The following is a 16,625-nucleotide window of genomic DNA, read 5'->3' on the forward strand; positions in this document are numbered from 1 at the left end:
TGCATTAAAAATCCTCATTGGCCATGCTTAGTAGGAGATGGAGACAAAGGATGGAAGAGGGAAAGTAACCAAGTGCGGTGGTTCAAGTGAGAGGCAGCAAAGCCCTGACAGAAATAATCATGCTGAAATGGAAAGGAAAAAGCAGACTCAGAAGATTTTACAGAGACAGAGTCAGTAGAATCTGAATGTGTAAACTGAGAGAGAAAAATATGTTTGTCATCACTTTCAAGTTTCTAACACTTAACTAAGAAAACTGCACTGTTTTATGGGGAAACAATTCAATCTTGGATACAGTTATTGAGTTTCAATGGCAGTGGGACAACTGAGATCAAATCCATGGCCCACTAAAGCCAAGGGAGTGAGTGACAGAGAGAGGATATGAAGAACAAAAACACCCAGTACTAAACCTTTGAAGGGAGCTCTCTTTTAAATGGCCAAAGAGGCTAGAAAGAAGTCAAGCAAAGCATGACACAAGTCAGAATAGAAAAGTGGCAGAGAAAGAGAGAGAGACACAGAACTATCATAAACACATGGGCAGTAAAAGCCACGATGGTACCACAATCAAGTGAAAGACAACCACAACTTTCCATGGAACACAACACCAACTGGACACAACACTTCTAATACACGTTCATTTTCTTAAAACAAAAAGGTTACTTGTTTTATGATGAAATGTGTTTTGATCAACTTTTATTATATGTAACATTAAAATCATCACTTGTGTATTTTTAAATAATTATCTATCTTCTTCTTTCCAATGACTGGCTTTTCAGAGACAACCTATAATTCTGACTGACAAGTCTAGAAAAGAAAAGAAGGGAAAAATAATCTTTATTGGATGCTAACATATGCCAGGCATGATTTACATTTCGACATATAACAGTTATGTGTGTGTGTATAGGGTCTCGTATATATATTCTTCTACTGTCCTTATTTATATATATGCCTACACACACAAACATACAAACCAGGCTCTTTTCATAAACTGTGGCTGATACAGTTGATGGCAAACTAAACATAGGGATATTTAAAACTATAGCCCTGAGATTCATAAGGTTCTATGATGATGGACAGGTTCTAGAGTACTAAGTTTTTAACCAATTAATTAAATCCAAAGTCAGTTGTATAGTCAGGAAATAAGTGTTTACTGCCATCTGGTGGAAGTCTGGCCTATCTACAAACAAGTAAGCTAGTTGTCTTTGAAAGGGCAATTACAAAATCTTTAACAAATATAATTATTTGCACTACCCAGTCTATCTTGTTTTGGAAAGGATCATTGTTGCTTTAATAATATCCAAAGAAAGAAAATGGAGAAGCAGCAGATCAGAAATTGTGATACTTGATTTATAATTGCTCCCTTGACTATGGAGGAACTATTTACTGAGGCTCTCATATCATCCCATTCAAAATATGATAAAATTACCTTCTCCCCCATTGATATGGTTGTGAACTCTCCTGTACCAATAAGGAGATATTGGGGTTTATTGATACAAGTAAAGGATCTAGGGAAAATGTCAATGAGTGTGCTTATAATTGTGCTGTGCATTAAATGCAAATGCAAACATACATGGCTGTTCACCTTCCTTCCCCTCATGTTACCTTATTTCTTGTTTGGCCCCATGGAAACTGACATCACAGGAAGACCTAACAATACGGTACTGTAAATGTACTGTAACACAGTATCTGACAAAGCCACTATTGGCTTCATTATCTAATTCACAATTAAATACTTTGTTCCACATTTTGTCCATGAGTTTCTAGCATTGGCTATTTCTCAAAAATAAATTTTGAATTACCCAAAACAAAATAGCGCTATATTTGTATTGCTATTCTTTTTGATTTATTTTTTTTAAGTTTATTTATTTTTTGACAGAGACAGAATGCAAGCATGAGCTGGGGAGGGGCAGAGAGAGAGGGAGACACAGAATCTGAAGCAGGCTCCAGGCTCCAAGCTGTCAGCACAAGGCCTGACGCCGGGCTCGAACTCACAAGCTGTGAGATCATGACCTGGGCCAAAGTCGGACGCTTAACCAACTAAGCCACACAGGCACCCTTATTGCTATTCTTAAACAGCTTGCAGTTTATGTGCTTTGTCTCCATAATTAAACTACAGAAGCCTCAGCATATGAAATGGTCTAATTTCCTTTGGATAGTGTCCCCTTCATTTCTATACAAGCAATCGCCTTACTGACATTTTTCTGAAAAACTTGGCCACCCTGGAAGTTAAAACAGAATATCATGTTTAGGAAGTATATGTAAAATTGTTTACATATATGTTTAAGTAAAATTTTGAGGTTTTTCTTTTTTTTTCTTCATTTGTGCTTAGATTTAAGGTTGCAGCCCTTTAAACTCCCTGTGAGATTTAACATGGTCATCTATGGATATCAATAATTTTAACATTACACAAAATCAGTTGTCTCAGATGCGTACGCAGAGGAGATGTCCCAGTGACTGAATTCATATCATTCTCCTCTACACTGTAAACACACAATGATAAGGACCAACGGTTAATAACCTTTGTTTTCTTCACAACATCAAAATAGTGCTTCCACCCAGTAGGCAGTCCATAAATGCCTGTGTAATGTTGGTAAGACATAGGTCAAGGCTTCTCACCATTGGCACTATTGGCATTTGGGGCCAGATAATTCTTTGTGGTGGGGGCCATCCTAGGCATTACAAGATGTTTCCCTGCATCCCCAGCCTCTACCCACTAGATGCCAGTAGCTCCCTCTCACCAGTTCTGACAATAAAAATGTCTCCAGACATTGCCAAATATGCCCTGGGGGACAGGATCACCACTGGTGAGAACCACTGGTATAGATGAAGCAGTGCAAGTCTAGCATTGAGCCCAAAGACCATCATTATCTTGTTTTTTGTTTTTTTGTTTTTTTGTTTTTTAACTTTGGACAAAGTAAATCGCCTCTCAGAGCCTGGGTCCCTTCTTCTGTAAAGTGAAATGATTGGATGCAGACCTTCAATCTCTCTCTCTCTGATTGATCCTTTAGGTTATCTAGTGTTTACTAAATATAAATTAAATATTAGACTCTGTTCTAGGTTCAAGGCATCCCGTGGTGAGCCCCTAAACTTCACCCCCTTCAGTCATCTGACTTACAAAGAAATACCAGTTCTGGAAAAAAATTACAATCAATAATAGTAGGAGTAGTGATAGTAATAATAAACAATGCTACTCCACATTTTTTGTCCCCTCCTTCTCAATGGAAGGAAAGGGACTTAATACTTATTGAATACATTTTATGTGCAAAGTGCTAAACATTCCATATCTTCTTTAATCCCAAAATAATCCCATGAAATATATACAATCATCTTTTTTACACACAAGGCAACCAATGTTCAGAGAGGTCAAATATTTGCTTAAAGTCAGAGAGACTGTGAGCAGTATACATGGGATTTTTTTCCCCCACTACACTAGGCTGTCTTTGCCACACTGGCCAATATAAACACCATATACTCAAAGGCAATTCAAGAATTACATAATCCAATTTGCCAGAAATGCCTCAAGCACATTAAAAAGTAATATTTCAAATTATCAATATGTGTGTTGAGAATGGAAAGGATGAGAGAAAAGGGCCTTTTCCCTGCCAAATTCTGCTCCTGTAATAGGAACTTCCCTTTAATGTAAAAACAGTTCTCTTCTCATCTAATTTTTTTTAAATAGACCTTTAGAAACCTGTCTAGTAGGACTTGCTTTCCCTTTATTACTGCTTCTCCTGCATGGCCATGATACGAAAACTCAGTTCACCTTTCCTTCCGCGTCCTGGCTCCCTTGTCATTCCTCTCCCCAAACCCCCCACCCCGGATTCCGGTCTCCATTGAAAATGCTCTCAACCACAGATGACTGTGTTCTTGCCAAATGCTGTAAATACATTTTGTTCCTGACCTTTTCGGTAGCACTCCCTCCTTCTTGAAAGCCTATCTTCCCTTGCTTGACATTGTGATTCAGCCCATTTGACCTTCCAGTTGCTTCCTTGACTTCTCAGGCTCCCAGTCTGCTGTCCATCCTTTAAAAACTGGCATTCCCCACAGTTCCGCCTTCAAACATCTCCTCACTCTCCTCATACTCCCTGATGATCACACCCAGGCTGACGATGACTACATCTACTTCTCCAGGCGCACCAGTCCCCAAACTTCCAGAAGATGTGAACACTGTCCCTATCAGGCATTTTCACCTGTATACTTTACAGCACTTCCAATTAGACATAGTCAAAAGTGAATGGATTATTTTCCTCATCAACACTGCACCCCTTCCCATGTTCCCTAAATTGGTGAATGACATCGCCAGTTCTCCAAAGCCAGAATCCTACTCCTTAACCCCTAACATTCCATGGATTACCATTTTTTCCATTGCTTCCAATGTCCTAAAAATGTCTTCTCCTCTTCGCCTTCTTGCCATTACCAATGTCACCCCCTTGGTTCAAATCCTCAAAATACCCTGATGGTATCAGATCTTTCTCTCCTATCTGGGCTCCCTGCCTCTCAGGCAATCCCTTCCAGCTGCTTTACAAAGGCTCCAGAGTAGGACGCCTGGGGGGCTCAGTCAGTTAAGCATCCCACTTGGGCTCAGGTCATGATCTCATGGTTCTCAAGTTTGAGCTCCGTGTCTGGCTCTCTGCTGTCAGCCCAGAGCCCGCTTTGTATCCTCTGTCTCCCCCTCTCTCTGCCCTCCCCTCCCCTCGCACTCTGTCTCTCTCTCAAAAATAAATAAACATTACAATTTTTTAAAAACGCTCCAGAGTAGTTCTATCCACTGGAACTTTCCCTGTGATGATGGAAAATGCTCTGTATTTGTGCTACCCAATATCATGTGCTTATTGAGCCCCTTGAAATGTGGCTAGTGTAACTGACAAACTGGCTTTTTAATTTTAATAGTACTTATTTTAATTTAAATAGCCAACATGTGGCTAGTGACTACCGCATTGGACAATGCAACTCTAGAGTGGTCATCTTTAAACACAAATTTATTTAGAACACTGCTCTTTACTTTTAAAATAAAACCAATTCTCCTTAACTTAATATATATGGCCTGAAAAAAATCAGCTTCCTACATTTCTGCCCACCCCCCCACCTTCTAGCACCACGTCCAAACTCACACATATCCTGTGTGTGATACACATATGTATTATCCATATAAAACTAGTTTGTAGAATACCACACACCTCCTTGCCTGTGCAAAAGCTGTCCTCACTGCCTGCACACTCTCCTTGCCCACCTGCCTTACTCATCCACCAGGCAGCTCCTCCTCTAGCCTCTTCACCATTCCTTGTACCTCCTCGGCACCTTAGTGCTTCCCTACCAGCACGTCACTATTCCTATTGCTACAATACACTTATTGCACTGTACTCAGAGCTCCCTGAGGGCGGAAATTGAGTTTTCTAGTGACATCACTGGTGTCTACCAAATGTTTGCAAATAGGTGTCCAGCCCCCGCCTCTAAGGTAACTACTTAAATCGTTATTCCTATTACTAATTACATCAAATCCAAACCTTTCAATCAAAATCTTCAAGCAAAGGGATCTGTCACTCAATAATTCCTTTCAGAACCCCTCTCCTTGAGCCAAGCCTCCCTTTTTACATTGTCTGCCGATGATGTGGAACATTCCACAACCCTGTCTGTGCCTCCTTGATTGTCCTTCTGCTTCTCTACCAACCTGTGTCTATTACTTTCTTGGAGAACCAGGGAAAAGTTTGCCCCAAACAAGAGCCTCCTTTGGCTTACCTCACAACTCCACCTGACTGACATGATCCTGCCTCTGACCATCCTGTGGCCATTTATTGTACACTGTGTTCCAAACTAGAAGGTCAATTCTTTGAGGGCAGAGATTTTCTCCTCTGCTTCCTTTCCTATCTGCAGCATTCTCTACCATGCTATGCATTTATCAGGCACTTAAAAAGTATATGTTAAAGACGGTATGACATCTTAAAGAGGATGTCTGTTGCTGCTATGAATTCCAAAAATAATTATTCCCAACTCCTGCATTTTCAACATCCTATTATGTGTATCTTATTGTTTAAGTAGTATCTAGATATTAAAGATGAAAATGAAAGAGCAAAATAAATAAAAGCCATAGAGCCCTTTCTCTCCTATAAGTAAGGGTCTAATTAAACAAAATAAATAAGGCTAGGAAGTTACAAATCCACATGCTAGGAACTCCTTACCATACCTCAATGACATGAATAATGATTTGAAATTAAAGACCTGGGCATTTTTAAAAAGCAAAATGATAAAAAGGGTAAGCATTGTTTTTTCTTCTTTTTTTAAACATTTATTTACTTATTTATTTATTTATTTATTTATTTATTTATTTTTGACAGTGAGAAAGAGTGCAAGTGATGGGGTGGGGAAGAGACAGAGGGAAAGAGAGAGAGAGAGAGAGAGAGACAGAGAGAGACAGAATCTGAGGCAGACTCCAGGCTCTGAGCTGTCAGCACAGAGCCCAACGCGGGGCTCGAACTCACAAACCGTGAGATCATGACCTGAGCCAAAGTCGGATGCTTAACCAGCTGAGCCACCCAGCTGCCCCAACATTGTTTTTTAACTGTTGTCAGAGGCTATATCCATCTGTTGTGGAATTAGAACTGGAAGTCAATGTTTTTATCAAGTCATAGTGACTATAATAAATGTGCTTTTGCCACACCTGAAGACACTTTCACACCGTATAACAAGTGTGCTGAGATGTGACTGTACCAGGACCTTTCTGACCTGAGCTGACATATGAAATATAAAACCCCAACCTATGGATGCCAATATTCTAAAGCTAAGATTTTCTTTTGAGTTAGAATACTACACAGAAACACCCATTCTGTTAAAATCAGTAGACAATAAATTCCTACTTTTCAATTTTCAGATAAGTATTTAATGCTTAATTCTCCTTCTCTCACCTTCTCCTAAAAAAAAAAAAAAAAAAAAAAAAAAAAAAAAAAAAAAAAAAAAAAAAAAGTGCTATCTCAAGTATTAAAGGTCAAAGCAGAGATCCTACAAGTACACCAGAATCTTTAATGGACAGTATAGTATCTGGCATTTAAAGTCATATCCTCTAGAGATAGAATGAAAAGAGTCTTTCAAATTATTTTCAAGGAATGAGCTGCTTTCTATTTTTCAATTTTTAATGGACTACTTTATGTATTGAGGTCTTAGATCTTCATTAAAGTTAATAAACAATTTAATTTTCAATAATCTAGTCATTTGAATTATCAATGATACAAGTTTTAACTGTAGAAATTAACTAAGAAAACTAATAATGTTTAATCATGTCAGCTTTCTAGAGAATGTCCATAGTTACAACAGCCATTGACTGAAAGCTGAATTATGGAAAAGAGTCACTAACACCAGATCCAAGAGAATTTTAATACGAATTTCTTATCTTTTAAAGGACATCCCGTAGACTTTTCTAATTCTTATTTTAGACAAGATTCTCCACCTTACTGTTTAATTTTACATCAAAGCATTACTTTTCAACAAAGTTACTTCAAAACATTCAAGGTGTAAACAGCCCATAAATGGCAAAGCTATATTTCATTTATTTGAACAGATTCATCAATAATAATAAAAGTATTTATATTTATACTATTTACTATACTAAATAGTAAATATATAGTACATTTATATAGTAAATTTTCTCATAATGAAATTAATCATGCCGGCACCACTTACCAGATGCCCACCATGAGGCACACATTATGCCAAGCCCTTTACCCTATTTAATTCTCTTAATACTTGTATTCTATGAATGTTGTGATTATCCCCATTTTATAGAGGAAGAAATTAGAGCTTAGAGAGATTCATTTGCCTAAATATGGCTCCAAATTCCTCTCAAATACAAATCCCCAAATCTTCTTCCTATCCTCTAAGCTTACAGAAGCCTGAATAGCTTCTTTGTACTCATTCATTCATTCATTCATTCAAGAAATAGTCATCAAATGCTCTCTAAGTTCCAGGCACTGCCCTAGATGCTGGGGACACAGTGGTGATGTAGAAAATAAAAAGAAAGTAAAAAAAATAAAAATAAAAAAATAAAACCCCCTGCCTTCAGAGAGCATACATTCCGACAGAGAATGTCAAAAAAATAAAATGTACCGTAAGTCAGAGAGTGGTAAGTACTATGAAGAAAATTACCACAGATTAATAGGATGTAAAGGGTAATGCTGTCGGGTGCTGGTTTACACAGGGGTCAGCACATTTACGGAAACTTCCTGTTTCCCATACCTTTTTCTCATCACTTCTGTGTCCCCACTTCCTTATCTTCCCTCACATCCAAAACCACAAGTTAGATAAGTCATACTAAAAATTCTAAGGCCAAATTCTGGTTTAGAATCCCAGAAGAAACTCTAAATTGAAAAACAGAAACAGACTTGAGGGGAGTAGAATGGATGGATGTTTTCATACATCTAAAAAAAACTAGTATCTTCAAAATTATTTTTGCATTTGATAGCCAAACATTAATTAAATCATTTCTAAAACATCTACGCTGTTGCTTCTTCCCACTCTTCCTATCTACCTGATTGTCAACATGCTTTTAGGATGTTGAGAAAGGAGAAAGGAAAGAAAGGAGAGAGGAAAGACCTTATTTGTTGTTACCATTTTTATTAGCAGTTTTAGGACAGTTCAGTGTCTCAGGAAGAAATGCCTTTCCTCTCCAACAGTTTGAACAATAAAAGCCAGTAAAACCAGTTTCTGTGAAAATGGCCTGAAACGATCAAGGCTCTACTACACCAAAAATGAATTGATCACGTCTCCAATGCAGACGTTCTGAAAGAATGAAGCTAAATACAAAGGTTTAGACTGAATCGATACTCTCTTGCCCTTGACCTTAAAGGAAACCAACCAGTGTTCTGTTGTTACTGTTGTTTTAATTTTTAAGACAAAGATTATTTAAAGGCTTCAATTAATATTTACATCTTAAGAATAATTTATATGCCAGCCCAGATCATAATAGGCAATTGTCAAATTTTGTATCATGACTGTTCCTACAAATACAGCAATGTTTGGAGAGCCTAACTGCTTATGTCACTATCCAGAGTCAGAGATTTAATAGTACTCTATCTATTAGACTTACCTCTGCAGCTAAATAGTTCCCAGTTGCAAGGTGTTTAAATCTGAACAAGCTGTTCCATTGTCCAGCACCGCCACGGCAAGGGTCATGATGAACTACCTACAGACAAAAAGAGCAACAACGATAAAGGCTAAAAGATACTCATGTTGCTCGCAAGCAAATGCCAACATTTTACACAAAGTGCTTGCCTGTTAATACTAACTTGTCAAATCTAATATGTTTTCATAAGAGGACAATGTGGCAGAAAAACAAAATTCCCCCACAAATGAGCAAGAGACCTAACAGTTAACTAACTGTATGCATGCATGATGCTCATGCCTTAACTGTGCAAATACAGCCTTACTCCAAAAGACAGGTTTCCCAGGCCAAAACTGGAAATGCTGTGGGGTTTTTCCCCATTTGTTACTCAAATATTCTTTCAACAAATCCTATTAAAATCTTACTATGCACCAAGTACTCTTCTAGACAATAGGACGCAGCAATGAGTAAGACTAGAGCTTTTAATACATAAGATTTGGCAAGTGCTAGGAGGAAATAAACAGAGCGCATGACAGAGGTAGGGAAGGCTTCTTGAGATGTAGCGATTAGCACAGGCCACTCGGAGATGACATGGTGGCTGAAACCCGCAGGGTAAGAATAAACAGTCACGTAGAGAGATTGGAAGATATCATTCCAGGTAGAGAGAACCACAAATGCCAAGACCTGGAGCTTTCTCAACTAACTTAATTCTTGGCCCTATCCGTGGATGCTTTTTTACTAATACCATGTCCTTTCATATCTGTCCTAGGAACTGGCTGAGCCAGGAACTGGCCCAGATGCTGAGCCACCAGGCTCCCTGAGTACAAAAGAAGGTGCTCTGAAGCAGCCGCTTACACCAGGTGACCTGATGCACAGCAGCAAATCCTAGGCTTTACAGTCTGAAGATGACTGTGTTTGAGCCACAGCTCTGCCAATTACTAGGGTATGATCACAGCAAGCAACTGAACATCTTCAAGCCAGTTTCATCACGTCCAAATGATTTTAATTCATAAGACTGTTTTGAAGATTAAGTACCAGGAGAACTTTTCATTATTCTCCCCCAACAGGTTACCTTCTTTTTGTTAATACTGACCACACTTAGACTCCTGCCCCCAGCCTCAAATTCTGTGTGCTGCTATACAGAACTTTCTAATACTTTCTGCTAGACTCCGGCGTCTAGGAATCCCCTACTCTGATAGCTCAAGTAAGATAATAATTATGAAAATACTTCAAAGTGGATGAAGTCTTAAAAACACTCTCCCTGTGATCAAAAACCTACCCATCCTAAAAGGCTAAGTTCTCAAATCAAACTTCTTCCACAAATCCTTTACAAATCACACTGGCTATACTCTAACTCCTTTGACAAAGACATTGATACCTTTGAGAATGCTCAAATCTATCAGCTGTCTCACATACATACACAGATTTTGCACACAATTGCTGGAGGTTAACAAATAACTTGAAGCTCACCACAGATCGCAGGCTAAGAATTCCTTTCCTATACAGTAGTGCATCTAGCAATGCTTGTATAGCTCCCTAAAGGACAATTTGGAGATACGGAGTGTCATCATTTATCACAATGATTTTGCAAGGCTGCTCTTGGCATCATCAGGCATTGGCCAAGATACAAAAATCCTGCAAGTCACAGCCTTCTAAGTGATCCACTGTATCACAGGGGTAGGAAGCCTCATCAACAGGGTTCTGGAATCATTCCACTGGAACAGAAAGCAGAGAAAAGTAGAATAGAGCTTCTCTCTTTCTCTTTCTCCCAAAATAAATAAACTTTAAAAAAAAAATTTGAAATAATAAAAATAAAGATAGGAAATATGTTTGTTGTACGATTTCATCTCTATTCTAAACCATGGCAGAATTATCCAAACCAAGCCTACAGAATTATTTTGATGTTACCATTATAATTAAGGGTCAGCTCACTGGAATAAACATCATACTTCCTCATTGTCTGTTTCAATAGTCTGTAATATGTGCCGTTACCCCTCTTTCAGCAGGGTTACTTCCCTCTTTTTTTCATCATGTGAAAAATAAGTATGTTCTGTTATTACTTCTTCTAACACGAGATATAATTCAAGGGCCCACATTTGCCCCTGCTCGTTCATTTTCCTGTACTTGCATAGAATGTCTTCAGATCCTCATCTCCTACCACTTCTTTCAAGTCCAAATGCGTTTATTCAAGATACGTACAAATATTATACCTTCTAAAGCAATTATTTACATGTTGAAATACATATTATTTTATTACAAATCATTTTCCTTTTCTTCTTTATTTTGAAATTTAGGCATTTTATCAATTTTTAATCATGAAAATCTATAAATAACATTACCTATGAATTCTATTTTAAGCTATTAAAGGAAGTGCCACAAAATATATGCTGTAAAAGGGGAGTGATGGGTTTAAAATGATTGCAAATCACTGCTATAGCCTTAGATGTCCATTACATCAGGATGGAACTTATCAAATGTTGCCTCGTTCATGAGTAATTACATCTATCTTATCTCCTCCATGGTATAGAAAGATCCTTTAAAGAAAAATCCATACCTTACAATTCTTAATTACTCTGTCATACTGGCAATGACTTTTTAAAGGATGGATGAATTCTTAACTATGGGTCTCCTCTTCCCATAAAAATGGCATCCCCTGAAGAAATAAATGTTCTTCTCAGTTACTGTGAGGTTCTGATATCTATCTTCACTTAAAGTGAGTTGTCATATTCCAATCTTAACTCCAGTGCCATTTGAGGCACATTGCCTGCAGTCTGATCAATCTTCACAACATTTCCCAATGGATTTTTAAAAAGCAACATCTATATATGCTCTTATTAGATGAGAGAGAGAGAGAGAGAGAGAGAGAGAGAGATGCGCCAGAGAGAATAGGTAAAGGAAGTAGTAAGAATTCAAACTGATCATAGTAATGAGGAGGACAAGTTAGTTCACAAATATTACTCTTATCAACTTATCACAAATGATGCCTATAATAATAAAATAATCAGCCTAGTAAATCTGATTTACCAGTAAATTTATATACTTTTTATATAAATACTTACTAAAATCCAAAAATATTTACACACCTCTATTTCCCAGAGTGCTTTAGAACTAGTAGCAGAAGTGGCTGATTGACGCAAGGTTGTACGAAGGAAAATGTGTTGTTTTTTCTCATATTCATCGCAAGTCAGAAACTTCTCTTGTTCTGCATGAAACAATCTAACAACATCACCCTAGGAAAACAGGAAAATAAAACTGTATTTCCAAGAAAATTCTGAACAAATAGACATACGAAGCAGATGTCTCTTTCTGGTTTTTATACTCTGTACCCTTCTGCTAGTTACTTGGCTTTTAATGATTATTTATACGTTCCAAAAAGAGGGAAACTCAATGAAACACTCAGTGTGAGTATTAAGGTCTATAACCATCTTCTGAAGTATGAATACTAGTGAATACACAGGTTTTGCATGTAGAATTTCAGTAAGACTACCTTCAGTTCTTCCGGCAAATGTTCCATGTAGCACATACTTACTCCTTTTAGTACATCCTCTCGATAGGAACTATATTTCATAAATAAAGTGATTTTCCAGCTCGTGTTGCAATTAACAGCATTCACCTATTAATGAAGAAATGTTAAGTTATAAAACTATGCATTCCGTTTTGTACCAGAAATTATTCCTCCAAACGGTAAAAAGAGAGAAAAAAGATAACTTTGGACAATGAGGTATGTACCTCAATACAAATACCATCCAAAACTAGCAATCATTATCTACGTGGATCTTAGGAATATTAATTACTATAACTGGGCTTATGCTCATGAAAACAATAAATGAAGCTACATGACTTTTTTTTCTCTCACAATGAATATAAAATTCATTTTCTTTCCACCTGAACTTACCTCTTTACACCCTGGATTATCCAGAAGCTCTATGTTGCTGGCATGCAGTGGTTGTCCTGCATTCACGGGCATCAAAACAACTTTGTCGCCTACGACAATCTAGGAATCAGAAATAAGTTGCAACCATGACACTGAGTGGATCTGTGGTGCTCCGTTTGAAGCTCAAAACAACTGCACAGAAGTCCTCATTATTGACCTAACACACAAATCTTAGTTCAATTCTTTTTCTCCTTGAGGTAAAATGTCTTCTGATTAATGATCATGTAATCATGTTCATAATGCCTATCAGCCTGGATTCATAAAGCCAGTGTAGATCCTTTTCTTATTAGTCTTCCACTTCAGTAAGAACTTTTTTTAACGTCGATAAATAGGACAATTCACCTCAACACGAGGTTCTTGCCATGTGCACACCAAAGAGAGTGAATACATCCGCCACAAACAATCTGCCTAAATATTTGAACCACTGCAAGCGCGAGGAGAAAATGTCATACATATGTATTATCTAGGGAATTAAAAACAAGTCTGTGAAATTTGATCCTTCCCATAATCTCAGAAATCTATTAAACATTCTAATGCCATCTGGATTCAGGAAATGCACAATTAGGTATGACCTGGTAGAAATATGTTTATTGTTTGGTCCTTAAGCACCTGGTTGACTTTTATCTTAAACATCCCAAACTAATATTGTTCTTTAAACTTGGTATTCATTTTTAAGTCAAAAAAAAAAAAAAAAAAAAGCTAAAACACTGACTCTATGACTGGCTGGCTCAGTCGGTAGAGCACGCAACCCTTGATCTCAGGTCATAAGTTTGAGTCCCATGTTGGGAGTAGAGATCACTTAAAAAACTAATTAAAATATACATAATATTTTTTTAATTGGTTTTGGTAGAAATGCTCTAGAGAAGTAAGTCTAAGTTGATTTTTCATCTATGTTATCATTAACGATGACCAATTTACCCTCAAGAATTTCTATTCATAGGAGCGCCTGAGTGGCTCAGTCAGTTAAGCGTCCGACTTCGGCTCAGATCATGATCTCATGGTTAGTGAGTTCCAGCCCCGCATTGGGCTCTGTGCTGACAGCTCAGAGCCTGAAGCCTGCTTTGCATTCTGTGTCCCCCCCACCGCCCCTCCCCTGATTGTGCTCTGTCTCTCTCTGTCTCTCAAAAATAAATAAATGTAAAAAAAATTTTTTTAAAGAATTTATATTCATAATTCAAATTGTGGGAAATAAAGTTATGTTTTCTTAATGATAACGAACAGTTTAATTTTGGAATTATTAAAGTCTCTCTTGTGACAATCCATTAGAAGACTTATTATTGTAGGACCTATACTCTTAATTCTCATATGAAATTTCTTACCATCTCAGAAATGAAAAACAATACCTCTCTTTGCATATTTTGTACCAACTGAATATGAGAATACATTAATTTGAGAGAAAATTGAAAAGCAAATCAGGACTCAGAAAATAAGAATAAACAAAACTTCTTCCTGTATCTTAACCTAGACCAAGACTTTCAGGAACATAATTTCATATTTCCAATATAAATTAAGATTTTGTGGGTTATATACAGGAGTCTACATTTACACATAGTACTGCTGTCACAAACTATATCTGGAGATTCAAATATGATAGAGGAGCTTCAAGTTCACTATTCGAGCGAAGGGCAGTTGTTCTTAGTTTGCAGAAGTAGCTTCTAGAATTGGTCTCTCCTAGGAATGGTCTCTGTTAATCACCCACCTTTCAAGTCATCATCAGTCAGGTGCTGGTGCCTAACTCACAAAAGCCACTGTAGAAGCTCTCTATGCACAGATAAGGGAACACCACCAAGAAAAGGTGTTAAGTGAGAGGGTGAGGAAACAGAATGGGCTCTATTTGTGTTAAAAGGAGAGGGAAGGAGTACATGCATAAGAAATCTTTCCAGAGGTTAACTGTGGTGCAGGGGGCAAAAACTGGGGAGATGGAAAAAAGGGTAAGAGACTTTAAGTGAAACATCTTTGTATTGCTTTCTATCTGTGAACCAAAATTGGTAAGTAGCCCGCGTCGAGCTCTGTGCTGATGGCTCAGAGCCTGGAGCCTGTTTCAGATTCTGTGTCTCCCTCTCTCTCTGACCCTCCCCCGTTCATGCTCTGTCTCTCTCTGTCTCAAAAATAAATAAACATTAAAAAAAAATTTAAAAAAAAAAAAAATGGGGCGCCTGGGTGGCTCAGTCGGTTAAGCGTCCGACTTCGGCTCAGGTCACGATCTCACGGTCCGTGAGTTCGAGCCCCGCGTCGAGCTCTGTGCTGATGGCTCAGAGCCTGGAGCCTGTTTCAGATTCTGTGTCTCCCTCTCTCTCTGACCCTCCCCCGTTCATGCTCTGTCTCTCTCTGTCTCAAAAATAAATAAACATTAAAAAAAAAAAAAAAATTTTTAAAAAAACAAAATTGGTAAGTAGTTTTAAAAATTAAATAAACAAAAACATACAAAAGCCAACATGACATAAACATATTTCCAACATCCCCTTCTACAACTCACACACACACACACACACACACACACACACACACACACTTCTTACTGCACATGACATCAAAGTGGCTCTAACTCTCAGAGCCGGACAGAAGTCCGCATCATCATCCATACCACAAATACTGGGATTTAATACACATCTTGCCAGTGCTGTGTCTGACCTTCCAATTTCTTAAGGAACAACTGGATTTGGTTTACAATGTCATTCTCATCTGCATCATATAAATATTAGTCAATAAGCTACTAAATATAATGATATATTTCAGCTGTGTCTTTTCAATTAAAAGAATATTTTTGTTTGCACCTATATCCACTGACCTAAGTCTTACTATTTTAGTGTACTTTTCTGTACGCTTTGGGTTAATCCATATGTTCTATTTATTTCAAAACACCACCCATAAAGTCTTATACTGTATATTTTTTTAAATTTTTTTTAACTTTTATTTATTTTTGAGACAGAGAGAGACAAAGCATGAACTGGGGAGGAGCAGAGAGAGAGGGAGACACAGAATCTGAAACAGGCTCCAGGCTCTGAGCTGTCAGCACAGAGCCCGACGCGGGGCTCAAACTCAAGGACCGTGAGATCATGACCTGAGCCAAAGTTGGACGCCCAACCGACCAAGCCACCCAGGTGCCCCTTATACTGTATATTTTTAAGAGACCATCCATATAGCCAAAATGTTCCAAGCACCAAGGTTTCATAAGAATGGTATTCACAAAGAGAATCTAACATTAATTCACTAATTTCCAAGTCCTCTGTCTTGTTCTTGACAATGGTGACTTTGAGTAACCAAGCTGAAACAAAACAAAAACAAAACAAACAAAACAACAACTTGCAAATGAAACGGACAAGATACTAATCAAAAGAAATAAAAAGAACAGTAAGGGGTGCCAAAAAGAATACAAACATGTGAGAAATAATCCCTGTTCTTGGGGAACTTACACCTAATTGGATAAAGTGGTAAATATGGAACTTGGGGCTGATCCACCAATGTGGTCAGATGCCTTCCCAGATGCTATGTATTTAATACAGAACTTGAGGTTGCAATCATTTTCTGGCATGACACACCCACCCTAGTACAAAATCATCTTTTAAAAATCCCAATTTCAAAAGCACTTCTGTTGGTTCTAAGCAA

General features: G+C 37.8%; 1 protein-coding gene across 2 annotated transcripts in view; it reads right to left on the reverse strand.

The window, feature by feature from the left end:
* ITPR2 (inositol 1,4,5-trisphosphate receptor type 2) overlaps positions 1-16,625 on the reverse strand; it is a 487,005-nt gene that overhangs the window by 367,560 nt on the left and 102,820 nt on the right. For both annotated transcript variants that reach the window (XM_042991994.1, XM_042991993.1), the window contains exons 6-9: positions 12,981-13,079; positions 12,615-12,698; positions 12,169-12,315; positions 9,071-9,166 (exon numbers count right to left, since the gene is read on the reverse strand). In XM_042991994.1, coding sequence (XP_042847928.1) covers positions 9,071-9,166; positions 12,169-12,315; positions 12,615-12,698; positions 12,981-13,079 — 426 coding nt within the window. The remainder of the gene's footprint in view (positions 1-9,070; positions 9,167-12,168; positions 12,316-12,614; positions 12,699-12,980; positions 13,080-16,625) is intronic.

This window comes from Panthera tigris, chromosome B4 (genome assembly GCF_018350195.1).
Source record: "Panthera tigris isolate Pti1 chromosome B4, P.tigris_Pti1_mat1.1, whole genome shotgun sequence".
NCBI lineage: Eukaryota > Metazoa > Chordata > Mammalia > Carnivora > Felidae > Panthera > Panthera tigris.